This window comes from Phasianus colchicus, chromosome 20 (genome assembly GCF_987193195.1).
Source record: "Phasianus colchicus chromosome 20, bPhaCol1.hap1.1, whole genome shotgun sequence".
In the NCBI taxonomy this organism is placed as follows: Eukaryota; Metazoa; Chordata; class Aves; order Galliformes; family Phasianidae; genus Phasianus; species Phasianus colchicus.
The window spans coordinates 5,364,482-5,391,646 of NC_143455.1; the positions used below are offsets into that span (position 1 = coordinate 5,364,482).

Sequence of the window (27,165 nt, forward strand, 5' to 3'; positions counted from 1 at the left end):
CGGAGCCGCCGCCGGGTTACGGGGGGCCGGGGGGCGCGGGCCGGGGGCGCCGCGGCCGGGGCCGACACGTGCGGGGCCTCGCGGCGCCGTCGGGGCCTCCGGGCGGCCCGGCCCCCGCGCCCGGCCCTGCCCGAAGGGCCGCCCCGCGGGCGAGGAGGTCCGGAGGCGCCGCCGTCCGCGGTCCCGGCGCCGGCCCGAGGGGCGGCGATGGCGGCGCGGCGCGGGGGACGGCCCTGCGGAGCGGCGGCGGCTCGCCGTGCCGGTGCGGCGGGCGCGGCGCAGACCCCCCGCTCCCTCCGCCTCGCTCCGAGGGGGCGGAGGGCAGGGCAGGGCGGGGGCTGGCCGGCTGCTGCCCCACGCGGCGCCCGGGCTGGCGGCGCCCCCGGCGCGCTCCCCGCGCACTCCGTGCCCCTCTGTCATGCTCGCCGCCTGGGAGCGGGCGGCGGGCTCCTGCGCCGGCAGCCGCCCCGCCGAGCCCGCGCCGTCGGCGCTGCCCTCGCCGCCCGCCGCCGACCCCCGGCCCCGCGGACGGCTCGGCGGGGCGCGGCGGAGCGCGGGCGGCGTCGCCCGGCACCGGGGGCTGGCGGCCGCCGCGGCGCGGGGCGGGTGGCGGCGGGCGGCGATGGGCACGGCGGCCGTGCACCTCCTGCTGCTGCTGGGGTTGCTGCACGCCGGACCCGGCGGCGAGGGCAGGAAGGGCTGGCGGCGGCGGGGCCCGGCGGCCCGTGAGCGCGGCGAGGCGGCGGCCGCGGCGGCGGCGGCGGCGGCGCCGCCGGCCGAGAGCTTCCCGCTGGACTTCACCGCCGTGGAGGGCAACATGGACAGCTTCATGGCGCAGGTCAAGAGCCTGGCGCAGTCGCTGTACCCCTGCTCGGCTCAGGCGCTGCCGCACGACCTGCGCCTGCACCTCCTGCACAACGCCTCGGTCACCTGCAACGACGGCAGCCCGGCCGGGTGAGTCCCCGCGCCGCGCCGCCCCCGCCGCCGTCCCGCGGCGCCCCGCAGCCCCCGGCCCGGAGAGCGCTCCCCGCCGCCCGGCCCCGGCGCGGCCCCGAGGGCTGTGGCGCCACCTCGCGGCCGCGCTCGGCTCGGCAGCGACAGGTGCAGCGCCTCCCGGGCGGCCGCGCCCGCAGCGTCTTGGCGCGCCCCGCGCCGCGGCTCCGCTCCCGCCGCCTCTCCGAGGCGCTGAGCAAATATTTTGCGTAGCGCCGACGCTCCGGCGGGGCGGGCATCAAAGCGCTGCGGTCGGGCGCAGCTCCCGCTAAGGCCGCGCCGCCTCCTGTTTGTTTGTCCGCAGCTACTACCTCAAAGAGTCGAAGGGCAGTCGGCGGTGGCTGCTGTTCCTGGAAGGTGAGCCTCCGGCGCCGCCTCGCCCGGGCGCGGCTCGGGGCGGCCCCGCGCTGGCCGCCTGCCCTCGGCTCCGGGCAGCCCGCGCCTGCGCGCGGGGGCGGCGCGGCGTGACCCGCGGTGCCCCGCAGGGGGCTGGTACTGCTTCAACAGGGAGAACTGCGACACGCGCTACGACACCATGCGGAGGCTGATGAGCTCCAAGGAGTGGCCCGCGACCAGAGTGGGTGAGCGTCGCCCGGCGGGAGGCACCGCCCGGAGGCGCGGACGGGCACGTGGGGGAGCGGCGTTACGGCTGTGGGCAGCGCTGCTCACGGAACTCCGACCGGTGTCCCCCTCTTTATTGTAAACGCATCCCAGAGCCGACGGGATCTTCTAAAGCTTGGTTTGGCCATTTGTTTTGAAGCGCGTCCGTGCTTCTCTCAATACACCCCTTCCCCGCTCGCTCGCAGCGCCCACCGCAGTGCTGTGTGCGTCGGTGCACATAAAAGCATCTTTGGCTTTTTTAATGTCACACATAAGCTGAATTGATACCCGGAGCTGCGGGGCTTCGGGGTTGGCAGAGCACTGCCAGCTTCCCTTCGTTCTTGCTGCACTCAGTCCGTCCTCATCGCATCCCTCGACTGCCCCCGTTTGCAGGTGCATGTGCTGTCGCCCACCTGAGGGCATTGGGTGTTTGGGGAAGTGCTTATCTCTGTGCCACGGGGCCTTTTTGTGCTGCAGGAGCTGTATGGATGGAGCTCCGTAGGCAGGCTAACACGTCCTGTAGCTCACAGTGTCGCTGAATGTTCCCTCTTTGTGTTCATCTGCAGGAACGGGGATCCTGTCGTCACAGCCGGAGGAGAACCCGCACTGGTGGAACGCCAACATGGTGTAAGGAGAGAGCGCTGGGGGAGATGGGTTCTGCTGTCACAGCACCTCCTGCTTTGGGGTAGCAGGAATGCTGCAGGGCCAGGTTAAGGCTCACAGCCACATGAGGAAATTGCCCATTTCCTCATTAGGTGCCATACGCATCTAACTGCAGTTGTGCCAGCCTGGATTGGAGAACTCCAAGTCCGCTCTGCAAGGAGCTGTGGGATGATGGAGAAGGACTTGGGGTAGTTGAGAGCCTTCTCAAATAGATGAAGTGGCAAATCCCATGGCTGGCTGATGGCGTGTTGTATGTCTGCCAGCTCGAGGGGAACATGGAATCACTTCTTTAGTTCAAAGAGGAGAAATGAGAAAGATCCGTTTATACATGTCTGTGTAGGAGGGGAAAGCAGAGGGATGCGAACGTGCATCCTGCAAGCTGTAGACAAATTGGGAAGGTGAAATCATTCCTGCGTGGCCCCTCAGTGGCTGCACTCAGCGTTACGTGGCTGAGTGTCTTCTCAATGTAGGTGTGACAGAACGGAAGCAGGGTTTCACTGTGCAGGCACCACTGTGTCAATGGGAGCTGAGGGCAACATCACAGCCCTCTGCCCTGCCCCCCTGGCATAGCACTCCAGTTAGATCAACAGAAGACACGTTCTTTGTTGATTTATCTCAGTAAAGCCACCAGTGTTAGGAGGAAATGGGTCTAAGTGTCCCAGGAAGGTGTGGCGGGGGGCTGCGTGGATGAGAAGCCGTTCCCTTCTCCCCTCCCCGGGGTTTAATTTTCTTCAGTCGTGTGACCCCATCCTCACCCCGCAGGAACGCAGCACTCACACAACTCTTTTTCAGATTCATCCCGTATTGCTCAAGTGATGTTTGGAGCGGCGCCTCTTCCAAGTCTGAGAAAAGTGAGTGTTGCTGACAGGCTGTTGCTGCCGCAGACGTTGCACTTTGAAGGCTATGGCCAGATTTCTGTGAAATGCACGAATGGGGAACAGGCTTTTCTCACTGAAGGGCAGGAAAGAATATCAAGCTACTTCCAGATAAAACATCCTGATCTCTTTAGCGCAGTCTGTTTTGACATAGTTCAGAGCCACTGCTTGCGGAGATGTTACTGATGCAGTAGGCAAGGATTAGAGGAACTGAATTCCTTTTGGATGACTCCCCGGCTTCCAGCACACAGCAAATTAAACGGTGCAGCTGAGGAACCATGGTTTGTTGCACGTGACTTTGGCTTTGCTGATGTGAGAGGCAAGTGAACTTAACTTCGAACTTGTCTCGGGGAGATATCTGTCCTTGGAAAGGAGCTGTTGTGTGTCACACTAAGGCTATCTGCAGAATTCTTTGCAAAAAGAATCATTGCTTTGCATACGTGCCCGCTTCGCTGTCCTTTTGATAATGCCAGAACTCAGCATCTGCCTGGAGGAGTCCTCTCCAGATCGAGCTCAATTTCACACGAGTGATGTGTTTCACCTTGTGTGGCTCTCAGTGCTCACTGAGTCAAGATATTACAAGAAGTAACACCTACAGAAGCAGTCTGCTATGCTCTTATTTTCCTTCTCTTAGCTCCCCAATTCCTGAGTGCTGTGTAGGAAGGCCTGCTGGTGTTACCTTGTGTTCTGTTCACTGCTTATTCACTTCTTTCAGAGAAGTTTAACACTGGGGGAACATGCAGGTGGAGGGAACAGGCCAGTGTTTAGATCTGTGATCCTTATTAACGTTCTTTTGCATTTGTGGAGAAGAAGTGAAAGTCTTACCCTGGGCAGGAAACAGCTCTGTTGACACTGAGGTCTCTGTTTCAGATGAATATGCCTTCATGGGAGCGCTGATCATCCAGGAGGTCATCAAGGAGCTCGTGGGAAAAGGTCTTAGCACTGCCAAAGTGCTGCTGCTGGCAGGGAGCAGGTACGTGTCTGCAGGGCTTCCACTTCAGAAGGCTCTTTGGGAGGGGGTCTCGGCAGCAAACCCTCCACCTGTTCTCCACGGGGTTGTCCTGTGGATAAATGAAGTTGTTTAAAGTGTGGCTGCTGTGAGAGGAGCTGTGCCTGCATCGTCACTGCAGCACTAAAATTGCTGTTGCAGTGCTGGAGGAACAGGAGTGCTGCTGAACGTGGATCGTGTGGCAGAGCAGCTGGAGGAGATGGGGTACCAAGGGATCCAGGTGCGCGGCTTAGCAGACTCCGGGTGGTTCCTGGATAACAAGCAGTACCGCAGAACTGACTGCATCGATACCATCACCTGTGCTCCAACAGAAGCCATCAGGAGAGGAATAAGGTACAGCCACGTGCTCTGAAGTGTGCTTTTGTAAAGGTCAGTGCGGGAGGATGTTCTACCTCTTCCTGCATTTCGACACCTGAAGAGTATTTCTTATATAACATCAGTGGTCTCTTCAGGGATTTTATATTTAAAATGCAGACAAATAAAAATAAAAGTGTGCAGTTAGCTGCTCTAAAGTGCATTGACTGTACAGTGTAGCCAAGAAAGAGCTTTGCTTCTAGTGAGTTGGCACTTTAACCAGAACAGAAATAGACCTGCATATGGAAAGATCACTGTTAAGGTGTTATTATGGCATTCATTCTGTTGTTGCTTTGTCTTCCAGGTATTGGAATGGTATTGTGCCTGAACGCTGTAAGCTGCAGTTTAAAGAGGGAGAAGAATGGAATTGTTTTTTTGGGTATAAGATTTACCCCACTCTTCGATGTAAGTATTGGAGGAGAGAGAGAAAATGGATTCTGGGTTTCTCTCTGCAGATAACTTACAGCAATCTTTGCCTGTTTTTTTCTTCTTCTTTTTGTCTTCCCAGGTCCGGTCTTTGTTGTCCAGTGGCTGTTTGATGAGGCCCAGCTTACTGTAGACAATGTACACCTCACTGGTCAGCCTGTTCAGGAGGGGCAGTGGCTCTACATCCAGAATCTGGGTAGGGAGCTGAGAAACACCTTGAAGGACGTGACGTAAGTCTTTGAGTGAGGAAAAGCGATGTGTGCACTTCTGAGAAAAGCCCTTTATCCAGTATTCTGGTAGCATTTATCTGATCTCTGCAGAAAGTGGTGTCATACATTGATAACTATACTTGGTCTATGCTAAGAATCTTGACTTTTTCATTTCTGAATAAGCACACAGTAATTTCCAGGCTCACAGTTACCAGTTGTCCTTTGTTATCGATAAGAACATGGTGGTGGTGTTGGTTTTGTTTTTTACCAACCTCCACAGTGAGGTCTGAGACCCCTTGCCATTCCACAGCCATCCACCCATGGAGTTGTTTTGGAAAGTATTGATCATAAAGCACTGAGATGGTTCTTCCTCCATTGTCTCATCAACTATTAATGTACTTTAGTTGCTCTGTGCAACAGGAGTCTCTTGTAGTAGATGCAGGATGGAACCCCTTTTCTTCTGGGTACTTTAGAGTCCAGCCAGGTTTTATATGATAGTCACTGCTGTTTCAGAAACCTTTGTCAGGGCACAAAAATTCAAGCCCCTGCCTCGTTGAGAAGATTCTATTCAACAGAAGTTAATTTGTCCTCCCAAGACCTAACCTGTGTTTCTGTTTTCTCCTTTAGTGCTAGCTTTGCTCCTGCCTGTTTGTCTCATGAGATCATTACACGCAAGTGAGTGATTTTACAGCTTCTATAAGAGGTCAACATGAGAACAGTAGGGAAAATAACCGGTTCTGATAGCCTGACCTCCCTGACATGATCTGTATGGTTTGTCTTTTCAGCCATTGGACGGACATCCAGGTGAAGGGGACATCGTTACCCCGCGCCCTGCACTGCTGGGATCGGAGCCTACATGAGAGCAACAAAAATGGGAAGGCCCCTCTGAAAGGTTGCCCAATTCATCTGATTGACAGCTGTCCATGGCCCCACTGCAACCCCTCATGCCCCACTATCAGGGACCAGTTCACAGGGCAGGAGATGAACGTGATCCAGTTCCTCATGCACATGGGTTTTGATGTGCAGAAGATGGCACAGCAACAGGGCCTGGAGCCCAGTAAACTCCTGGGGATGCTCAGCAGTGGTAACTAGGAGGGGATCTTCCCAGGGGCAGAGAGATTAGATCAGGAGGAGACTCGGAGCCCTTCTCCCACACTCTCTAATCTTCCTTACGCTCATGCAGGCTGGTGCACGCTCACCCCCATGCAGGCTGAAACCTGCACACCCCCACATGCTCCCACACTCTTGCACACTTTGGATGTGTTAAGAAAAAAAAAAAAAAAAGCAATTTCTTGCTTACACTGTTTGACTGGAACGTGTTACCTCCAAACTCCAGGGCTCGGTCTTGGCCATTCACATCCTCTTCTGTGTTACACAAGGCAATCTGACACAGCGAGTAGAGAAGCCATAAATATAGCACGATGAGAACCCTCCCCAGATCTAGGACTTTCTCCCTTGCCATGAATTTGACATCATAGACTCGTACAAGTGGTGAAAAAAAGCAAGCACTGGATTTCTTTTGTCCAACTAGAAGTGAAGAAATGATTACATGACTTCCTGGAGGCCAGCATCTCATCATGTATTGCAGTGCACAAACCAAGGACACGTGCTAGGGATGGACACTCTTGTAATCAACTTACTTTCGTCTTATTTTATAAAATGACTTTTTTATTACTTTTTTAAAACTAAGCAAGAAATATAAATGATATTGTTTTGTAACATATTTTTTTTAAATAACGAAGAAACCTCTTGCTACTTTGGCAATGTGGACATATTTATTTTAATATGTAAAATGCTATTTATAAGAGCTGACCAGAGAACCATTCATATGTCTTTGTAAAGTTGTATATGCTGCTCATTTGGATGGGATTTCCTTAGGATCACTGTGCCTGGCGGTGGGCTGAGAGTGGTGGTGTCATTTTATAATAATGAGACTCTGGTGTTCCCCTCGCAGTATGCTTTGTCGTTCTCTCTAAAGAAGAGATTGTAGTGTATGAAGATGGAGATTTTCACCCAGCAGCTGCTGTTCGCATCCTTACACGGCATTTTCAGCTTGAGGATTGTGATATGTCAGGTATTCCAGGGCATTGCATTTTAAGATATGTTTTTATAGCAGTTAAGAAATGTTTGATTCAAGCAGGCCTGTCTCAAAAGGCAAAGCGTTTCCAACATAAAAGCACAAGACAAGAAACAACATATTTCCATTTCTCTCATTTGTGAACACACCCTCTTTGAAATGGGATGAGAGCAGGGGAGGGATCAGAAGTGTGGCTGAAGCTGGAGGCAGCACGAGGCCGTTCCTTAGAGCAGAAAGCTTGTGCAAAAGCTTCACTACGGTGTGCTGTGTCAGTGCAGACAAACCTGTGCACAGAGCACAGCTGCCATCCTTTGTGCAGAGGTTCTTAACGCGTCCTTTGCATTCACTTGTAATGATTACACGATGCATAAGCAACAGAACTTTAGGGCACTTTCAAGAGCGAGCTTACCAGCTTAAAGGCAGTGCTGTCCGTAGGGTCCCAACCATTCCCTTACTCCTTATGGACTGCAGCAAACACCCAGGCAGCACCGTGCTGGGGAGCAGTCCTGCTGTGCACGATGGGGATTAATACACAGCTCAGATGAAGTGCTAAGGAGAAAATGAATGGTGCTCCCAGCAGAGCTGAAATGCAAGAAAGCTATCAGTTTCCGTATTATTTGTGTAGGAATTACTAATATTTTGTATGCTTTGATAACTGATGTAACATTGTTCTGACTATACTTTTCGTGGCACTAAACTGTGAGGCTTCTTCAGTACAGGGAATGTTTGAAAGCGTGCAGGAAGTGGGAATCCTTTGAGGACCAGAGTTGCTTAGGGTCGATCAGTGCAGAGCTCTGGTACCTGAGCAGCAGCCAGAACTGCTGCCCTGCACTTGTTCTTCTCTTGGGAGCATGGAGGGAAGCTGCTGCATCTGTCAGTTGTTCTCCAAATGGTTGTGCACAGGGTGATGCATTTTGATGGCAAGTGCCCTGCTCTGTGTCCAGCAATGTTTCTGCCAGGAAACGTATAAATGCCACTGTTCAAGTTTGCAATATTTTCCACAGAGCTGGTTGCCTGTATTTCTAAAACATGAATCCAAAGGCTAATTTCTAAAAGGCAAGGAATGTTCACAGGGGTTATATGACATCTATATTTTTTTTTCTTGCAAACAGGAAAAAATTCCCTAGAAGTCAGCAATCTCTAGTTTAGTGTGGCTCTGCAACAGTCTTTTGAAAGATATAAAAGAGCAGAAGCCCTCACAAATATTGTTAAGGGGGGAATTTGGCTAATTTATTAGAAAAATTATATGATGTGGTTGCCAGCAGTATCTGGTAACCGGAATCTGTAACCCAGAGGGTGATTTCCAGCTCTATATTTCTTCTTGTACTTGTGCAATAAATATAATTTTCCCAAGCCTTTGTGAAGCTGACACTTCTAAGTTCATCACCAGTGATATTTGCTACATGGAAGCCAACAGCAAGAGGGGTGAGACTGGAAGAATTCCGTACCATGTGTTTGTACACTCAGATCTCATGACTAGATGAGATGCTTTCTATTAGAAACTCATCACTGAAAAATCGTCCCCAATAGGATCATGTGATTGAGCTAAAATTAAAATGCAATTAAGAAATCAAAAGCTGACAGTGGATGGAAGTATGTGCACTGCATGGCTGTAGTTCCAGACTCAGCGTAGCCAGCATGGTACAGCTGCAGCCAAATGCTTCGATGGAAAGGCGTGGGGAGAAAGGGCCTGGAGGAGCTCTGGTTGTGACTTAAGGAGAAAAACAATGAGTGTGAATTCAGCTGTGTTTGCGTGCAACAGAATGTTACTTATGGAGTGATGCTATGATAGCTGTACTTTGAAACACAGCCCCCAACTTACAGGACGTGCCACAGTATGGAGCAGCACTCAGCAATGAACCATGGAATCACAGGATGGTTGGAGCTGGAAGGGACCCTAAAGGCCATCTGGTGCCACCCCAGCACTGAGCAGGGACACCCACAGCTCCATCAGTGCTCACAGCCCATCCCTGACCTCGGCTGTCTGCAGGGATGGGGCACCACCGCCTCCATGGGCAACCTGTGCCACTGCCTCACTGCTTGTAGTGTAAAAACTTCTTCCTTATGTCCAGTCTAAATCTTTTAGTCTGAAACCATTTTCCCTTTGCTATCCCAACAGACCCTTCTAAAGAGTCTGCCCCCATCTTACAGCCCCTTTAGACTCCTATACCGCCTGGAAAAGGCCCTGCTGGAGGAGAAGGATTAACACCACAGAGTTAGGAGGGGCAGGGATCAGTGACAGCGAATCCCCCCTGCAGCCCCTCAGCCCCATCGCTGCATTTCCTGGTTGTTGTGATGTTAATTGTGTCAATTCCACCCCCAGCTCACAGCAGCAGGATGTGGGTGCAAGCAGGGTGCTGCCAGCCTCACACACACAGCACGGCAGGACCAGGGGCAGCCCCACCTGCACAAAGCCAGACCCACACCAAGATCACAAACGGTTCGAAGCAGCAATCCTCTGTTGCCACCTCTGCCCGTTGTGTGGTCTGAGGTTGGGGATGACCCCGGGTGTGGGAGCGTGGCGGTGGCCTGGTGCCAGGCTGAGGCCCGGTGCCACACGTGGGCTGCATGAGGAATCCCTTCTGTGGCGTTTTTTGCATTCCGAAGCCGCGGCAATCATCTTATTTAACTTTTATAGTTGAAATGAAGAGACTTCTCAGCTGTGAAGAAGCCTGGGGAAATGTACACCGTAAACGGCGATGGGGAAAGCTGTGATCCAATGGTGGGGTTTGACCATTTCTATTCCAATCCGTGTTCCAAAGCAGAGCAAAGGGTATCAAAGCCATTTTTTGTCAACAATTGCGTTTGGGTTTGGCGCTCAGAAGGATAAGAATAAGAGGTTCCCACATTAGTAAAACAGGGAAGAGCTTAAGGAGACGGCGAGGATTGGTGTCCAAGCCCTCTCAGCACAGTGGGGCCTTTCACAGCATGCAAATATATCGCTGCTCCAGATCAAAAGGAGCGAAGTGAGTCAGCTTCTATCGCAGGCTCTGGGCTTTTGCAGTATCTGTGCTGCATCCAGGCCTGTCCCCCCCCCAGGGCTGTGCCTGGAGCTCTTGAGCTGCGGGGAGAGCAGCACTGACCGACACACGTCCAGAGGAGCAGAAGGGCAACCCAGAGCCACGACAGAGCTCACGGTGTCAGTGTTAAATAACACTGCTCATGGCAGTTGAGGGGGGCAGGACTCGTTCCAGCACTATTAATACAGCCCCTATTTATACGCCTGGGTTCCTGCAAGCGCCACAGCAGAGCTACAGCTGCAGAGCTAAAATGGAATAAATGTCAGCCCCTGGGGAGAACGTGATCCTTTCAGCCATCATGAGGGAAAGCAGGCAGCGAAAGGACAGAATAAGGGACAGTATTCAGAGCCGGGAACTGATCACAGCACCCTGAGAGCGCAGCCGGTGGGCAGAGCCAGCAGCAACCTCCCTGCAGCAGCATTCCGTGCCAGAGACGCACGCTCAGCGTCAGCACAGCACCTACGGATACCGGCAGAGGGAGGCAGGAATTGGAGCTGCTGTCCGCTGATCCGGTGCCAGGTGTGACTCAGGACAAAGGGCAAAAACCTGAAAGGAAGTTTGGGGTTTTGTTTTTTAAGTGCATCGTCTGCAGGACTGGAAAGATGATGGAGAGCACAGGAGGGCCGTATCTGAACACCGCGGCTGTGACATCTCCAGTGGGAATAGTTCGTTTGCTGCAGATGATGTTTGGATGCACCACATTCAGCCTGGTGGCCCACCAGGGGGGATTCAGCGCAGCATACGGCACTTTCTGCATGTTTGTCTGGACCTTCTGCTTTGCCGTCACCGTCTTTATCATCACCTGCGAGTTCACGCACCTGCACAGCTGTCTGAGCATCTCCTGGGGAAACTTCACAGCTGCGTTCGCCATGCTCGCCACCCTCATGTCGGTCACAGCGGCGGTGATTTACCCGCTCTACTTCGTGCAGCTCAGCTGCTACCCCATCACCTGCGAGGTGAGAGACTTCCGCATAGCAGCCAGCGTCTTCGCCGGCCTCGTGTTCGTTGTGTACGGCGCGGAGGTGTTCTTGACCAGGGCCAAACCAGGACAGGTCACCAGCTACATGGCCACCGTCTCCGGGCTCCTGAAGATCGTCCAAGCCTTTGTAGCCTGCATCATCTTTGGGGCGCTGGTGAACGACAGCCAGTATAGCAAATACGTGGCCACGCAGTGGTGCGTGGCCGTCTACAGCTTCTGCTTTATGGTCACGGTGGTGGTGGTCGCCTTCAGCGTCACAGGTAAGACCGCCCAGCTGTGCTTCCCCTTCGAGCGCTCTGTGGTTGTCTACACTTTTGTGGCCGTCCTGCTGTACGTGAGCGCGGCCGTCATCTGGCCGGTGTTCTGCTTTGACAGCAAGTACGGCTCCCCGCAGCGCCCCAGCGCCTGCGCTAAGGGCAGGTGCCCCTGGGACAGCCAGCTGGTGGTGGCCATCTTCACCTACGTCAACCTGCTGCTCTACGTGGTAGACCTGGCGTACTCCCAGCGCATCCGCTTCGTATCCCACATCTGAGGCCCAGCTCTGCCCCGGCTCCGGCAGCAGCAGCGGGAGATGGGACGCAGTGAGGACAGGCACCGACTGGGCCAGGAAGCAGAACTCATCGCCAAGGCTGAGTGGGCCCACAGTCACAGCCCACAGTGGGTCAGCTGCCCGCCCCCATCAGTCGGCATTTGCTTCAGCCACCTGGTGCCAGAGTGAAGAAATTCTGCAGTCTGAAGTATGCAAAATGGCCTCTCGTCTCCAGAAGGCAAAAAATGCTTGCTGCAATAGTGGGTCTGTAAGCTGCTGGAATGCTGAGCCAAATATTAGGAAAGACACCAAAGATTTTGAAACTGTTACCAACACTTAACTATAATCAAGTGACTACCCAGGAAGTGGGAAAGTTAAAAGCTGCATCAAGGAACAGCAGTTCCAGAGACAAAAAACAATGTTGGAGTTTGGGTTAGTCTGGGCTGTGTGGTGAGACATGAAATACTTGCAAATGTGGGAAATTCCAGTCAGGATGTTTCTGAGAAGAACATCATAGCTGTGATATTATTTTGATGATTTCCTTTCCCTCTGCTCCCCTGTTTAGCACAGAAAAAGAATATCCCAAGCACGCACCTCGAGGGGGAGCACAGGGTTTTCTATTTAGCAAACACCAAGTCTGTACAGGAATGAACATTTGTGAAACTGGAGTTCTATTGCCAAGAAATGGTGCAGAATAGCCCCAAATTACAAAGCAACCACAACCAGACGTTCTTGCTTGGACAGGACCAGAGGGAACCTCAGCACCTGCGCTGCTCATATGTCACTGCTTCTTTGTACTGATATCAGGATGATTTTCCTGGAAGTTTAAAGCTAAGTTTTGGGGGTGGAGGTGGGGATGAAGGGTATGCGAAGATGAATCGATGTCACAGCCCTGCATAACGACTGAACTTGTAGGGAAAACCCTTGCATGCAATGGTGACAAACGGGGGGTGCTGGCTCAGAGCAGATCAGGTTCTGGGATTCCTGAGCTCTCTGTGTCACACACCAGCTGTGCTCCTCCGACCCATCCCTGACAAAACACCCAAAAAAGTCCCACATAGCATGGCTCAGGTTTCCGGCTTAGCTGAACAACTCCTCACTTGCCATCAGGCAGACACTAAAGCAGCCCGAGTTCTCATGCAGAGCAGATAGATTGGATTAAAATCCAGAAGCAGCCGATGGACAGAAGCGAGATTTATTTTTTAAGCAAATTAAAATAAAGCTGAATGGCAGCCTTGCAGACCACACCTACAGAGGTTTGTGTCCTTTCCCTTTGTGCAGCTTTTATCTCAGCAGCCAGAGCCCTTCTGCTTTCCAGCACAAAGCACGGCTCAGTTCGTGTTGATGCACAAAGCCTGCATGGCACAGGCCGCCAGCACTTCTGGATGACATTCTTTGTAGCAGACTCACTCAGGAAAAAGGAAGGAAATATATTTTTCATGATTGCCTTGTGTGGGGTTTGAAGAGCAAAGAAAAAAATGTCCATTGGGAGAGGTTGTGTTGCACAATACTACTACTCTAAGGACCTTCAGCTGGAACCATTAGCCCATGAAACAAGTATTTGTATCTATTGGAAAGGGAACGTGCCATGCAGCCTTCCAAGGGCTCTTTTCTCTTCCACAAGTTCCCATTAAGGCAGGAAATTTGGAAGATGATGGCTGAGCAAGAGGCTGGCCGGCTTATCCAAGGGCAGAGCTTTGTGCTATCCAGTATAGGTATAAAAAGGGACACGAGGGAGCTTTATTTCCTGCAAGTCAAGCAAAATCAAGTGTTGTACCAGTAAGAAATGCTGTTTGGATGAGAAATCCATATTAGAGCAGGCAGTGTTACCAACAGAGCCACTGCATGCCAAAGGATCCCTGAGCCTTTATGGTGCATTCTTTTTAACCCGGTGAACCTGGACAAATTAAGCCGTGTAACACTTGGAAATGTATTTTGTTGTTGATAAGATGGAGTGCAAAAAATCAAACAGGTGACTTGAATAGGTGACGACAAAGGGATTTTGCTTGAAGGAAATATCATCCTTCCTGCAGACTCATTTTGCAATGGGGGGCTGCTGGTGCCCAGCAGATGCCGCCAAATCTCACATAAATCTGCTGGAAGTTCCTCTGCTGCGTAACACCTTTTTTTGTTGTTGTTTTTCCCCTTTTTTCCCCTTTTTTTTTTGCTCGCTTCTCTTGCTGTGCAGGTTTTGCACCGAGCAGTGAGCAGAAACGTGGCATAAATGGCACCCAGTGGCACCACTGGGGGGTGAGGGGGGCATAATGTGAGGCCGAAGGGAAACCATTGGGGCAACGTTTGGTGCCTCAACGATGACGAGGAAATGGGACGTAAGGTGGAAATGATGACAGCACGCAGTGGAGGAGTGGAAAGAGAAGCATTGCCAAGAACAGCCTGTTCAGATTCAGCCCTCTCATCTGTCAGCCAAGGGCTGAGCAAAAATGTTCGCATGGTCAAAATGGCAAAAAAAAATGAAGATTGTGTGGACAACAATTCGCTCTTTTAGGGGGAAAAAAAAAAATAAATCCTCGTGCTTCGGTGGTTAAAAACCCTCAAACCATTGGAAAGAATGAGATTGCCCAATGCTGGGCACAGAACACCCCGTATCTGCTTAATGTGACTTTAACAACCGGCCCTGTCGTGATCCAGTTAATTAAAAAGCCCTTTATTTCCAGAGCTCGTCCTCCTTAATTAGCAAATGATGACGGAGGAACTCATCACGGAGGCGTCCCGAGATGGCGCTGTGCTGCACCGACACGTACGTGCGTGCGAACAGCCCGGCTGTGTGCTTTGCGCCCGGGTCCCAAAATTACACATCAAAAAACGAGACACGGAACGCAAACAACAACAAAATCCCGCAGGACGGGGAGCGCCGCCCCTCCTCGCCCCGCGCCCACCGCCGCCCCAGCGCAGGGCGGGACCCGAAGCTTCCAGAAGGGACCGCGCTCCGCGCGCGGCTGCGGCGGGACGACAGCGCCCCCTGGCGGCTCGGAGCTGAGAGACAGCGGTCGGCCCCGGGCGGTCCGCGTAGGCGGTGAATGATGCAACACCCGAAGCGAGTTGCACCAATCGCTGGCGAGAGCTCAGCCGGAGACTCCGCCCCTCGCCATTGAGAGGCGGAGAGCCGGTGTGGCCCCGCCCCTCAGTTCGCCGATTGGCTGCGCGCCTCCGCACCGCCCCAATGCGCCGCGTCACCGCCTCTCTGAGCGGAGCGCGGCCACGTGGACGGCGGCGCGGTTGCAGGTGGGCTTTGGTCGCTCCGCACCGCACCGCACCATGAGCGTGGGATTCATCGGGGCCGGGCAGCTCGCCTTCGCCCTGGCCCGGGGCTTCACGGCGGCAGGTGGGTGCGGGGCCGGGGGGCGTGGCGAGGTGCCCGGCGAGATGCCCGGGCTGAGTATTGCTTTGTCCGCAGGGATCCTGGCAGCGCACAAGATCACGGCGAGCTCCCCGGACACCGAGCTGCCCACCGTCAGCGGGCTGCGGGTGAGTGCGGGCGGCTGGGCGCTGCTCCCGGTCGGCAGCCCCGAGCCACAGCCGTCGCTTCTCTCTCCCGCTGCAGAAAATGGGTGTGAACTTCACTGTGAGCAACAAGGACACGGTGAAGAGCAGCGACGTCCTCTTTCTGGCCGTGAAGCCCCCCATCATCCCCTTCATCCTGGACGAGGTGGGGCCCGACATCGAGGAGCGTCACATCGTGGTCTCCTGCGCTGCCGGCGTCACCATCAGCTCCATCGAGAAGGTGAGGGCCGGGCGGTGCTGAGCTGTGCAGGGCCATCAGGACAGCAGAGCGCTGGAAGTGGACTCAAGCCTGACCCCAGCACTGCCTGCGGCCCCCAGCACAGCACTGTGCTGTGCCCAGCTGGCTGCTTTGGGCCGCCTTTGCCTCATCAGAATAAGCTGCAGTGCTCCTCATGGAGGCTTTTTTATTACATGAAATGCTATCAGATCACTTTTTCTCTCGGCATGAGAAGAGGTGGGTCTCCTGTGAATTTCTGCAGACTCTGTGCTCAGTATCTGCAGGAGCTGTTTTGGTGCTGACGGGGCAGCTGTGGAGGATATTGTTCCCCACAGTGGCTCTGCTCAGTGTTCTGTTTGGTGCTGTGACTAAAGATTTCACATTTAAGTTTTGCCCGCTTTGACTTAAAGCGGGGAATTTGGTACACAGGAATCTCTCTGTTCCTCTGCTTGCGCTGCTCTTGCCCCTTGGGAGCCCCTTCCTGTTTGAAATGCCAAAAATGCACTAAAGCGCTCTCTTTTTTTTTTTTTTTCCCCTTCTTTCTCTCTATCTTCAATAATTTTCTGCCCTAAGAAACTCTCTGCCTTCTGCCCTGCACCAAAAGTGATCAGGTGCATGACCAACACCCCTGTGATTGTCCGAGAAGGTGCCACAGTCTATGCTACTGGGACTCATGCAGATGTGGAGGATGGGAAGCTGTTGGAACAACTTATGGCCAGCGTAGGCTTCTGCACCGAGGTGGAAGAGGACCTGATAGATGCTGTAACAGGGCTCAGTGGCAGTGGCCCTGCGTATGTATGTGCTGCTTTCTCAGTTCATGAAAATGCTGGGGACACTGGTGGGCTTTGCATGCACTGAAAGTCTGCGCACATTCAGTGTGTGTTCTCTTGTTTTTCTCATCACTGACATTCGTGATGGGACATGTAATCCAGGTATCCAGTTTATAACCAGTGTGGGTCAACAACAAAAGTCTATTACCAGTTGGATGAGTCTGAAGTCCATAGCCAGTGTGCAGTATCCACGTCTGTGTTGCAAAATCTGGGCCTGTTGTTAGGATGACCTAGAAGCTGAATTTCTTCCATTCTCCCTACAACTCAGCTGGAGCTGGTGGGAGAGAAGCGTGGCATGGCATCAATGCAGTAAAGGGGCTGACTTTTGTCAAGTCTTTGTAAGTGATAGGACTCACAATGTGATCCTAGAGCTGTGGATTCTGCCTTCTGTAAGAACACTGGTCTCAGAATAGAGACTTTCAGTCACTTTTTTCCTCTGTCTGATCTCAGGCATTCACTGCTCTGGATGCTCTGGCGGATGGAGGTGTGAAAATGGGGCTTCCCCGTAGGCTGGCTGTTCGGCTCGGAGCCCAGGCTTTGCTGGTCAGTATTGCTTCCTCCAAAATGCTCTTGAGACTCTGCCTGCTCTGTGCAGAGCGTTCTGCACATCATAGTTTTAAATGATTTCAGTCCCTTTACTGAATGTATTTAAATACACATTTGATTTGAATGCACACAGGTTCCTGGTGAGGAGACATAGGAAGTGCCTGCAACGATCTGCTGGTGCTGGTGGTGTGATGGGGGTTGGGCCTGGGGAGCCATGTCTCCTGTACAGGCTTTTCCAGCTCTGAAAAGTGTTTTGGCAGCCTGCTAATGGTCGTTGGGCAGGAGACCAGTTTTGCCCTTTGTGACCCTTTAGGTGCTGCTCTAAGCAATGAAGAGCAGGAGTATCTGGCAGAGGGTTTCCTCAGTCAGAGTTTTGATAGTTGTTTTCTATTCCTCACCACAGGGTGCTGCCAAAATGCTGTTGGAATCAGAGCAGCACCCAGGTCAGCTGAAGGACAACGTCTGCTCCCCTGGGGGAGCCACCATTCATGCCCTGCACTTCCTGGAGAGCGGAGGCTTTCGCTCACTGCTCATCAATGCTGTGGAGGCTTCTTGTATCCGGACAAGGTGGGCACTGAGAAATCCTTAAGAGCCACCAACACTTGTCTCTTCCTCTATTTCTTACCATCTCTCTCTTCTACCACCCTATGGCAGGCAGCTGCAGCATTTGGCAGACAAGGAGAAGATCTCCCCAGCAGCCATAAAGAAGACTTTGTTGGATAAGGTGAAGCTGGAGTCTCCTTCTCTGTCTGTGGCATCTGCCAGCAAAGTCAGTCTGTTCAACAGTAAGAACCCCAGCAGCAAGAAGGACTGAGCAGACTGCTGTACTGCTGTACTCTGGCTGTGCTGACCATCAGTTTCCTCCATTCCCTTTTTTTTTTTTTTTTTGACCAAGGAAAACATTCACACTGAATGTTGATGTTCTCCATACCTGACTCTTTGTTTGCAGCAGCTGTGGGGTAGCACAGAGCTGCTCACTGTGGGCATGGGTAACACAACCCTCAGAGCTTTGTCATGGGCACCATTTGCAGGAAGCCTTGGATGCTTCCAGAAGTAAGGTAGCATTTATTTTGTCCCGTGTAGAAACGGTTTATGGCAGGGTTTTTGAAAACTTTACAAATGCTTTTTAGTCTCAAAGGTTTGGGTCAGGTCTGGATCCCTCTTTCCCCATCTTGCATCTGCTTTCAGAGCTCATCTCTTGTTGTTTTTCTTAGCTAGAGCAGGTGCTATCACACAAATGCAGTGCTGTGCACTGAGGCTGGGTTCTAATATGCTTCTCACCAGGGACCAAAGTGCCTCTGCTTCATTTCCCATCCACTTTGACTTTAAAAGAGGGTTAATGTGAGCCCCTCAGCCACGCTCCATTCCATTCAGGTGCAGCCTTGGCAATCATCCCCAGAACAGCAGCTTTCTGTGGCTTCTTTACAGAGTTCCATCTTCTTCCAGAGTCCCAAACCAAGAAGCAGCACCCAGTGTTCACACTGCCCCAGTAACTGCTACTGGGCTGCAGCGGGAGCTACGGGGGATGGAAGGGGTTTGGGTGGATCTGTGTCACCCTGTTCTGCCTTGAGGTACACTGTGGGGGCACTGGTAGAAAGAAGGCACTTAAGAGGAGCTCACTGCATCCTTAGGAACCCGGGGCATCTGTGTGTGTGTGGTGCAAGAAAAGCATTTGGAGATCAACGCAGAGGCTGCCAAAGGTGCTAGCACTGCCTGCGCGGTTTTATGTTAGGCAATAGCAGGGCAAGGCCCTGTAGGTGTGACATGGCTGCTGCTCTTCCTGCTCCTTGAATAAACCGTTCCTCTGACGGACTCGTGTGGCTGTTTTGGGTGGGCGCGGCTCCGTGCCGCCGCGTCCCCGCAGTCCGGCGCTGAGCTCCCGCCCGGCTCAGCTCCGCCGTCCCCTCGGTCTTGAGGCGGTCGGGGGCCGCACCGCGGAGCCGTGCCGGGCGTCGGCCGATGAAAGAGAAGCGCCGGGGCCGAAGCGGTGCGGAACAAAGGCCGAGAGCAGCGGAGCGCCCAGCGCTGCCCGCCGGCCGTACGGCGGGTGTCCGGACCTCGCGGTGCTCCGGCCGCTGCCCAGCGCTCCTCCTTCGGACCGCGCTTTCTCCGCGATGCAGCCCGGCCTCCTCGCCGCCCGGCTACGGCGTTCGCTCCCCGCCCGGCGGCTCGGGTCACACCGCGGCCCGGCCCCGCTCCATCCCCGGCCCCGCCGCCCCTTTAAGTCGCCGCCCCGCCCTCCTCGCCCCGCCGCCTCCGACAGAAGCGCGCGTCCCCCTTAAGGCGCGGGGCGGTTGCGCCGGGCGCTTCATGAATGGAGCCACGTGACCCAAACATCACGTGACGCGTCCGTGAGCGGCGGCGGCTCGCGGCGTCCCGGTCCCTGCAGCGCGGCCTCCCCGCCCCGCCCGGCTCCGGCCCCGCCGGCTCCGTCAGGAGGTGACCTCAGCGAGCGCGGGCGGTGAGGGGCGCGCGGCGGCGGCGGCGGCGCCGGAGGGAGGAGGCGCGGCGCGGGCGGCGGGCGCGGCCCTGGCACCGGGCGGGGCGGGGCGGCGGGCGCGGCGGGCCGGTCCCCGGGGGCGGGGCGGGGCGGCCGCCGCTGACTCACGGCGGGGGCTCCGGGACCGCGGCTTCCGCTCGTTTCGCGGCGCTCCCGGCCCGGTCCCCGCGCCGCGGCCGAGCAACAGGTGCGCGGGGCCCCGCCGCTCCGCCCGCCCCGCCCCGCGCTCCCCCCGGTGTCCCGGCGGGCGTTGGGGCCGCGAAGGCCGAGGCCTCGGCGCGGCGCTTCCCGAGGGTTCCCCGCCGCGGGGCTCGGGCCGCTCCGCTCCTCCCGCGCTGCTCCCTCCCGTCACCGCGGCGGTGGCGGCTGCGGGGTCACCGGGGGTCCCGCGGGAGGGGCGGCGGCGTCGCTCTGACGCCGGGCAACGGGGGAAAGTCCGCGCCGTTTGAGTTCCGGGAGGGCTGCGCGTGGCCGTTTGTGCACGCGTAGGAAAAAAAAACAACCGCGGGTAAACGGAACGGGGATCCCGCACCGGGGGGGGGGGGGGGGGGGGAGGAGAGCTCCGCGCCCGCCCTGCCCCGCGCCCCGGCGACGTCACCGTGTTTACAGTGCGCGCGTGGCGCGGCGCCGCGCTGGGGATCGGGGAGCGAACGGGGAACCGGGAAAGGGCCCCGCGCGGTGCGCTCCGTGTTGGGGGGGAATTGGCTGCGGCCGTGCTGAGCTCAGTGCTTTTCAGCGCCGAGGAAATGTGTTGAGGCGGCATTTTCTTCGCTGCAGTCATCGCGTTTGGCACTTTTCAGTGCGATCTTTCTTCGGGAACCTCTCAAAAACGGAGAAATCAGCGGTCTGCAGAGCCGGGCTGTGTCTGCGTTCAGTGTCCTCCGGGTCAGCTGCCTTCCACACCCCCCACATCACACACACACACACGCACCCACCCCACCCCCGTGCTGTGTCTCTGGAAGGGGGTGGGGGGTGGGGTCCAGACTGGTGCTGTTTTCAGGCACAGCCCCGTCCCAGAGCCACTCCCAGAACACAGCACACACTGCCCGGTTCCTCAGGTACAGACACTGCAGCCCTCGTGTCCGACAGAAGTGATGTTGTGATTCAGGGTTGGGGAGCACTCTCCTGACCCCATCGCAGCTCCCTGGGTCCCTGCACTCATCCCAGCCACGTCTGTCCACCAGCTCCCTCACATTTCTGTGCTTGCTCTGCACAGCACCTCTTGTTGGCCTGTCCTTTTGTGTCTGTATCTGTGGGTTTATGTATTTTTCTTAGCAGAAATGACAGTGCGAGGTGCAGAGTGAGCACGGATTCTGAGGTCAGGGCTGTGTGAGCTCCCTGCCCTGCTCTGCTCCCTGAGGAGCCCTACCTGTGCCCAGCCTGATACAGTGTTTATTTCTTCAGCTCTGCTGTCATGAAGGAAGTTTGAGTATTTCCCAGGAGCAGGGAATCATCCAGCCCTGTGGGACACACATTTCTGCAGCCATACCGACCCCAGTGTGCAGTCAGAGGGTTCTGCAGGGCTGGTGTTATGCCTCTCCCCCGATATTCTCTTCCTTCTGCCCCTTTTTCCAGCGGCCATTTTGTTTGCTGGGGTGTGGGGGGGGGAGGAAACAGAGGAAAGAAAGAGAAATAATGGCATGTGAAAGTGCAGAACTGATTTCAGGAGGCAGCAGTCTGCGTGTGCTCCCCCCACTGCAGCCACCTCCCTTGGTGGCAAAGTGACCCTTATGGCCGCGCTGTCAGGTTGTCACAGACATCGTGCTGCAAGAACATTGTCCTCTGGGTATAAATAGCCACCTCCTGGCAGGCTCTGGCCTTGGGAACATCTGAATTGTGCTCCTCTGCTCCGTGTCCTGCAGAACGCTGATCCCGCTCACCTCTAGCAGTCAGAGCCGGGCGCATTGCGGGAGCCTGAGCTGCAGCTGCTGGAGGAGCAAAAATCCGTATTTGCTGACTGTACAGCTGGGTCTTGGCTGCAACTCTGCCTCTTACGTCTAGCAAACAAAAGAGCAGCGAACAGAATTGCTGTTGGCTGGCACGGAAGGTACAAAGGTGCTCGCAGACTGCACCTGCACAGAGCAGAGCCTTGCTGCAGGAGGCAGCGCCTGGCTGTGTGGGACGGACGTGGCTGCTGAGGATTCAGTTTGTTGGGGTGCAGTGACATTCTGACCTGAGGTGTGAGGGAAGGAGGTGCATAGGGACAGGAGCCCAGGTATGCCTCTGTATGAAGACAGCCCCAGGAGCTGCTGTTATCGATCTGGCATGCTGTCCTCCCTGGCAGTGAAGGAGTCTGCTCCCCTCCGGTTTCAGCCTCCCTTGGTCTTTGTTTTCTTATCTCTCAGCTCTGAAGATAAGGAAGGGAGAAGGTGGTGCTGTCCTGGCTTTGCTGGGGCTGATAGGGACTGCCTCAATGGGAAATGTGTATGGCTGCAGGTCAGCTTTGGGTGGCAGGAGCAGGGAGGGCTGCTGAGTTTTTCTCAGATCGGCAATGGGATTCCTGTGAGCCCTGGCACCAAGCCATGGGTTTGGGCTGCTTGTCCTCCCCACAGGAAGAGCTGGATGCAGAACTCAGACTGTAACCCAGCCGTGCTGGCTTTGCTAGGTTAGCACCCACAGTTTGGAGAGGAATGAGTGTGGCAGCGGTGTTCAGCACCTAGCAGGTGCACCGTGCAGGTAAAGCTGTCCCTTCTACTCATTGCCAGTGATGTGCTCCTGGACCGTGCCAGGCTGTGTCCTTGGGAGCATCATGGGTCTGGCAGGACTCACTCTGGGCAGCTCTGGCTGTGCTGGGCAGTGGGTGTGTGGGGCTGTGCTGTGCTCAGGGGCTGTGAGGATGCAGCTGGGAGCAGAGGCGCGGGCTGCTGGCATGCTGAGTCAGCGTGACTGGCCCTGAGCAGGCGTGCTCCGGACCTGGCTGCTGCTGCCAGGCTATTTTTAAAAATGTGGCTTCCGTGTATTCTGGCTCCTCCTAGTTTTTTAATTTCCCCCCCCCCACACACACACCCCAAACAAAAAACAGCATTGCTACAAGTCTCCGTGGCCGGAGGGCTGTGGAAAGGCAGCAGTTTCTGCTCAGGGACAGAATCTGTTGCTGTGCTGTGAGTCCGATGCAGTCGGGCTGAGCGCTGCCTGGGGAGGGCAGTGGGAGTGCCCCAGCACGGGGTGTTGCTGCGGGGCTCCACGCAGCGGCTCTGGCACTGCTGAGAACTAACCCAGGAACTAACCTGACCTCCTTCCCTTCCAGAGCCTGACTGACGTGGCTGCCGTGTTATGACGACCCCCAACAAAGGAAACAAGGCCTTGAAGGTAAAGCAGCAGGTGGAGGACGGGGGGTGCGGGCGGCTGCTTGAGGCTTCAGACTGCACACCGCCTTCTCTTCTCACAGGTGAAGCGGGAGCCAGGCGAGAATGGGACCAGCCTGACAGATGAGGAGCTGGTGACCATGTCTGTGCGGGAGCTGAACCAGCATCTGCGGGGCCTGTCCAAGGAGGAGATCATCCAGCTGAAGCAGCGTCGGCGCACGCTGAAGAACCGAGGCTACGCGGCCAGCTGCAGGGTCAAGCGCGTTACCCAGAAGGAGGAACTGGAGAAGCAGAAGGCAGAGCTGCAGCAGGAGGTGGAGAAGCTGGCCTCTGAGAACGCCAGCATGAAAATGGAACTCGATGCTCTCCGCTCCAAATATGAGGCACTCCAGAACTTCGCCAGAACCGTGGCCCGGAGCCCTGTCACCCCCGTGCGGGGCCCTCTCACCTCCAGCATGGGGCCCCTCGTCCCTGGCAAGGTCGCTACCACTAGTGTCATCACAATAGTGAAATCCAAAACGGACGCCCGGTCTTAGTGAAGCGAGTGTTGCCTGAGCTTGTCTGTGCAGGGCAATTAGGCACAAAACCAGCCTGGAATCCCCAAAGCACAAACCCTCCCTACACGGGTCAGGGTTCCTTCTACTTGGCCCAGGACTGGCCTGCTGATCGCTCTGGTTTTGTTTTGTTGTGTTCAGATTGGTATGAGCAGTGGTGATGCATCCCTTGTCCTGTGCAGACAGCACCTCCCACCCAGCGGTCTGTAGCCCTCAGCTGCCCTTGGGACAGGCTGTAAGATCTCGGTGTTCTAGCCAAAGGAAGTCTGTGCTGCGCAGCGAGAGGCCTGGAGGGAGGCTTTCTTCCTGGAACCCCAGTTTTCAGTCACTTCCAAAGGCTTTATTTCATTACTCTTCCAGGTGGTGTATCCAGGTGCCCGAGCCCGGCATCTGAGCCTGCTGCTTTTGTCTCATCCGGTACCTGTAGTTGCAGCTGGGGTGTTCTGTGTAATAGATGTGGTATTCATTTCTAGGTGCGCCTCTGTGCCCAAGCAGTGAGTTTCCTTCAGGCTTCCATTGCAGTAGAGTGCGGATAGCGGCGGTGGATGGGAAGATGCTGGTGTGTCCCACTGCCTCTACCCCAGCTGAGGGGAGGGGGATGGGATGGGGTCTGCGTGGGGGCCCAGCATCTGGGGGGGGGGGGAGGGAGGTACCTTGCTGACTGCAGGCCGGTTTTGTGCCTAATGTGTTGCACTGAACAAGACCAAAATCACTAGTTGTTCCCGTGTTTTGAGGGTATCAAGTGTCTCTAGTGTGATGGTTTACACGACCAGTTTATGTGGTTAAATAGCCCTTTTATTTAAAGAGAAACATCGTTTTAAGAGTTATTAAATTATCTAAGTTTAAAATGAAAATCAGACAGAAGAGAGAGCGTATTTATAGTCAGCTTTTTTTATCCGAGAGGGCGAGAATATTTGGCCATAGAAATGGGGAAATATTCTCGGAGACTTTGCTAGTTAGAAGTTAATAAATAAATAATTTTAAAGTTTCTCATGAACCTCCCGCAAACTGTTTGTGGCTCCGAGGTTAGTTTTTATAAAGAGTTATCAGACTTTATTTATAAAACTTAGAAAAAGAAAAAAAAAGACAAAAAAAGAGGCAAGTCCTGTTTGATATCTTTTTGCAATTGTACCAAAAGTGACTTATTCTCGATCTTGCTGGCTCCGTTGTGTCCCCTCGTGTTGCGCTCTCTGTGCTCTCCGAGCTCCGCGTGGCGCTGTGCTGTGGTGCTGTCAGTGGCTGCCTTTGCCATGTGCTGTCGTTCTCATGCTTCTGTTGTTTTCCCTGAGCTCGAGCAAGAGGTTCGCTTGGAATCTCTCCGAATTCTCCAGGAGGATTCTGGCACACAGGCAAAGTTGCTGTTTTTGTTAGAGGTGAAAATGAATGGCTGATGCCGCTGAGGAGTGATGCCTGCCCTGAAAACGCTGCTCTGCAGAGGGGCTTTGCGGGAAGTCTGCTTCTCTCTGGGTGTTGCAACTGTTGCTTCTGCACAAGCAGCTCAGGCCTCTCACTGCCCAGCCAGTGCTGACCTCGGAGTTACCTGCATGGGGGATGCGTTCCCATTGGAACTGCTCTCCTCTGGCTGAGAAGTAACACAAGGGAGAGCTATATAAGTTCAGAAGGAGACTGAGGGGATTGAAGATGGAGCTGGATGTGGATCCTGTGGTCAGAGCTCACGCTGTGCTCATGGCTCCTCTGATGAGAGGCAGGGCTGACAGCGTTTTGGGCAGTGCAGGACCTGCACTTGTCCTGAAGCTGCAGCCTCTTGTGCTGAGCATCAGCATACTAAAGTGAGCAGTGTCTTGGTTACTTTTTTTTTCCTGGTGCAGCTTCTGGCTGTAGGTATTGGTAAAGGTACTTAAACTTACAGCTGTGTGACACAGCTGAAAAACAATTTGTGGTCAGGCTCCATGTTCACACTAGGACAGACCTCCCTGCCCTCACCTCCTGAAAGACTCGATTTGATTACTGAGTTGTTTTGGAGAAGCAGGGCATGGGGATGAAGTCCATTTGATCTTTTGGGTGTCGAAAATCACCTGAGCACAGGAGACAGATAAGGATGGCACAAGTAAAGTGTGGTTTGCTATACTAGGTGTGTTTTGGTAATGAGTTTCTTATGTAGCTGAACTGATTCTGTTCTCTGGGCTGAAAAGCAGGTACATCTAATGAAAGCTGTAGCACAGCAGGAGAGGAGCTGATGGGATTTCTTGTTGAAAGAGGAGATCAGCTTTGCACTGACTAATTGCAGACTAAGGGAGAAGCTGTTTGGAATGCTTTTCCTTGTGAGCTTTGTGGATAAGGAGTAGGTTAGAACATCACCTCCAGGCTTCCCCCATCCAGCTCATGGGTTTTCTCCTCTCTGAACTGAGGTGTTTGTTGTTCTGCTTCCTTACCATGCACCGGATGGGCTACTTGCTGTGCAACACTTTACACAGACTTGTAGGCTCGAGCCTTTGTCTTCCAGCTGCTGGGTGGTGTGAGGAGGAGATGAGACATGACACAGAGTCCTCTGGATGGCTCAGGCTGTAAAACCCAACCCTGTTTCTCCTGGAACCCTGAGAACCTGGCAGGAGGGCCTCCCAGCTGGAGGCCTGACCTCTGTAGAGCAAGCAGACAAGGTTTTGTGTGCAAAACTGTCTCCATTTGCTGGAGATTGTTGTGAGGAGGGCTCCATCAACAGAGCAGGCAATGACAGGCAGTCCCACAGCCCTGGCAAACTCGTTTCCATTGTATTCTGCACCTGATCCTTCTCTGCCTGCTGGACGGCAGTTGCTGCTGCCAGTAAGAGTCTGTGCTTCCCTGGAGCAAGTGAGGAGGACAGAACAGGCATCAGCGCTGACTCCAGCAGCCATGAATGCTGTCATTTCTCCTCCTCTGCGCTGTGCTTGCTAGCTCGTGGTCCCAGCTTGCTTTGAGTGGCTGAATGCATTCGGTGAGGACACATCTCTTTAGGGACGTGTGGGCACAAAGCTGCTGCCGTAGGGCACCCGTGTGGTGAACCAGCTCTGCAGCTGAGATGGTTCCCCGCTCACAAAGCGCTCTGTCTGGCTCCATCCTAGAGCTGCTGGAGGGGATGTGCTCCTCTTTGCGGGTGCTGCTTCCCCGTACTGGCGTGGTGTTTTTGGTTTTGTTCTCAGTGAAGTATTGGAATCCGAGTAATGTATTTCTGCGGTGTCTGAAGAATCTCCCGTCGCGTTCAGGGCACGCAGTCCTCACCACCCGGCACCCGATGCCTGCGTGAGGCGGCCGTGCCCCGAGCCCATCGCTCTGCTCTCTCTCTCTCTCGTATATAGCGTTCTGGAGTGTGGCAGTTCTTGTTCCTGAGGTGCTCGTCCGTTCGGTTTCCTGCTGTGAAGGGTGTTGTGTTTTCTTTCTCCTTTCCCGGTACATTTTTGATGCAGTGGTTGGGAGGCGGGGCCCGGCCCCAGCCGCCCTCAAAGGAACCATGAAGTGTGTCCCCTGCAGCGGCCCGGCCGGGCGGGGCTTTGTGTATCGTGTGGTGAATCGTGTCGAGTGACTCCCGCGTCGTGCGGCGCCGGCGGGCAGCGCTGTCCCGGGGGAGCGGGGCGGGGAGGGCCCGAGGTCGGAGCCACCGCGCCGCCCTTCCCGGCCCGGCGGGGCGCCGCCCTCAGACGAGCACCGCCCGAGGGGCCGCGGGGCTCCGCCGGGATCCGCCGCGCTGCGGACCGGGGCGCTGCCGGACCCGTCCCGGCCCCGGGCCCGTCCGCTGTCGTGGGGAAGGGGTGCAGCGAGGCCGCGGTTGGCGGGCGGGAGGCGGTATTTATTGCTAAGTTATTGCCCCGCGCGGCGACGGCGGGCGTTATTTATTGCTGTACATAGTGTTCGTCTGCCGGCGCGGCCGCCGTTGTTTTGTACATGACAATAAACAGCTTTCAAACACCACGGCCTGGCGCTTCCTTTGCGGCGCGGTCCGCCGCCGCGCGAGGGGGCGCTGCT

At 55.1% G+C, this 27,165-nt stretch overlaps 4 protein-coding genes across 8 annotated transcripts; all 4 read left to right on the forward strand.

Moving 5' to 3' along the window:
* Positions 1 to 418: 418 nt before the first annotated feature.
* NOTUM (notum, palmitoleoyl-protein carboxylesterase) lies at positions 419 to 8,220 on the forward strand. The gene is given in 11 exon segments (XM_090121884.1): positions 419 to 954; positions 1,298 to 1,353; positions 1,356 to 1,574; positions 2,160 to 2,220; positions 3,049 to 3,107; positions 4,002 to 4,104; positions 4,282 to 4,473; positions 4,799 to 4,899; positions 5,003 to 5,150; positions 5,757 to 5,804; positions 5,915 to 8,220. Coding segments are annotated over 11 exon segments (1,830 nt in total). The 3' UTR covers positions 6,222 to 8,220.
* Positions 8,221 to 10,261: 2,041 nt separating this feature from the next.
* MYADML2 (myeloid associated differentiation marker like 2) lies at positions 10,262 to 14,783 on the forward strand. Its single transcript, XM_031599000.2, has one exon. It carries the CDS (start codon positions 10,829 to 10,831, stop codon positions 11,735 to 11,737), a length of 909 nt encoding a protein of 302 aa, XP_031454860.2. The 5' UTR covers positions 10,262 to 10,828; the 3' UTR covers positions 11,738 to 14,783.
* Positions 14,784 to 14,912: 129 nt separating this feature from the next.
* On the forward strand, positions 14,913 to 18,657 carry PYCR1 (pyrroline-5-carboxylate reductase 1). The gene is made up of 7 exons (XM_031599001.2): positions 14,913 to 15,077; positions 15,150 to 15,220; positions 15,297 to 15,476; positions 16,047 to 16,268; positions 16,754 to 16,846; positions 17,253 to 17,416; positions 17,504 to 18,657. Exons 1-7 carry the CDS (start codon positions 15,011 to 15,013, stop codon positions 17,661 to 17,663), a joined length of 957 nt encoding a protein of 318 aa, XP_031454861.1. The 5' UTR covers positions 14,913 to 15,010; the 3' UTR covers positions 17,664 to 18,657.
* Positions 18,658 to 19,120: 463 nt separating this feature from the next.
* MAFG (MAF bZIP transcription factor G) lies at positions 19,121 to 27,132 on the forward strand. 5 transcript variants are annotated; one of them, XM_031599006.2, is made up of 3 exons: positions 19,121 to 19,310; positions 22,597 to 22,658; positions 22,738 to 27,132. In XM_031599006.2, the coding sequence occupies exons 2-3, from the start codon at positions 22,623 to 22,625 to the stop codon at positions 23,188 to 23,190; spliced, it is 489 nt and encodes a 162-aa protein (XP_031454866.1). In that variant the 5' UTR covers positions 19,121 to 19,310; positions 22,597 to 22,622; the 3' UTR covers positions 23,191 to 27,132. The 5 variants fall into 5 exon arrangements, with proteins under 5 accessions (XP_031454866.1, XP_031454862.1, XP_089978019.1 ...); XM_031599002.2 differs by having other exon boundaries at positions 19,127 to 19,288; XM_090121893.1 differs by lacking the exon at positions 19,121 to 19,310 and adding an exon at positions 19,430 to 19,536.
* The last annotated feature ends 33 nt before the right edge of the window (positions 27,133 to 27,165 follow it).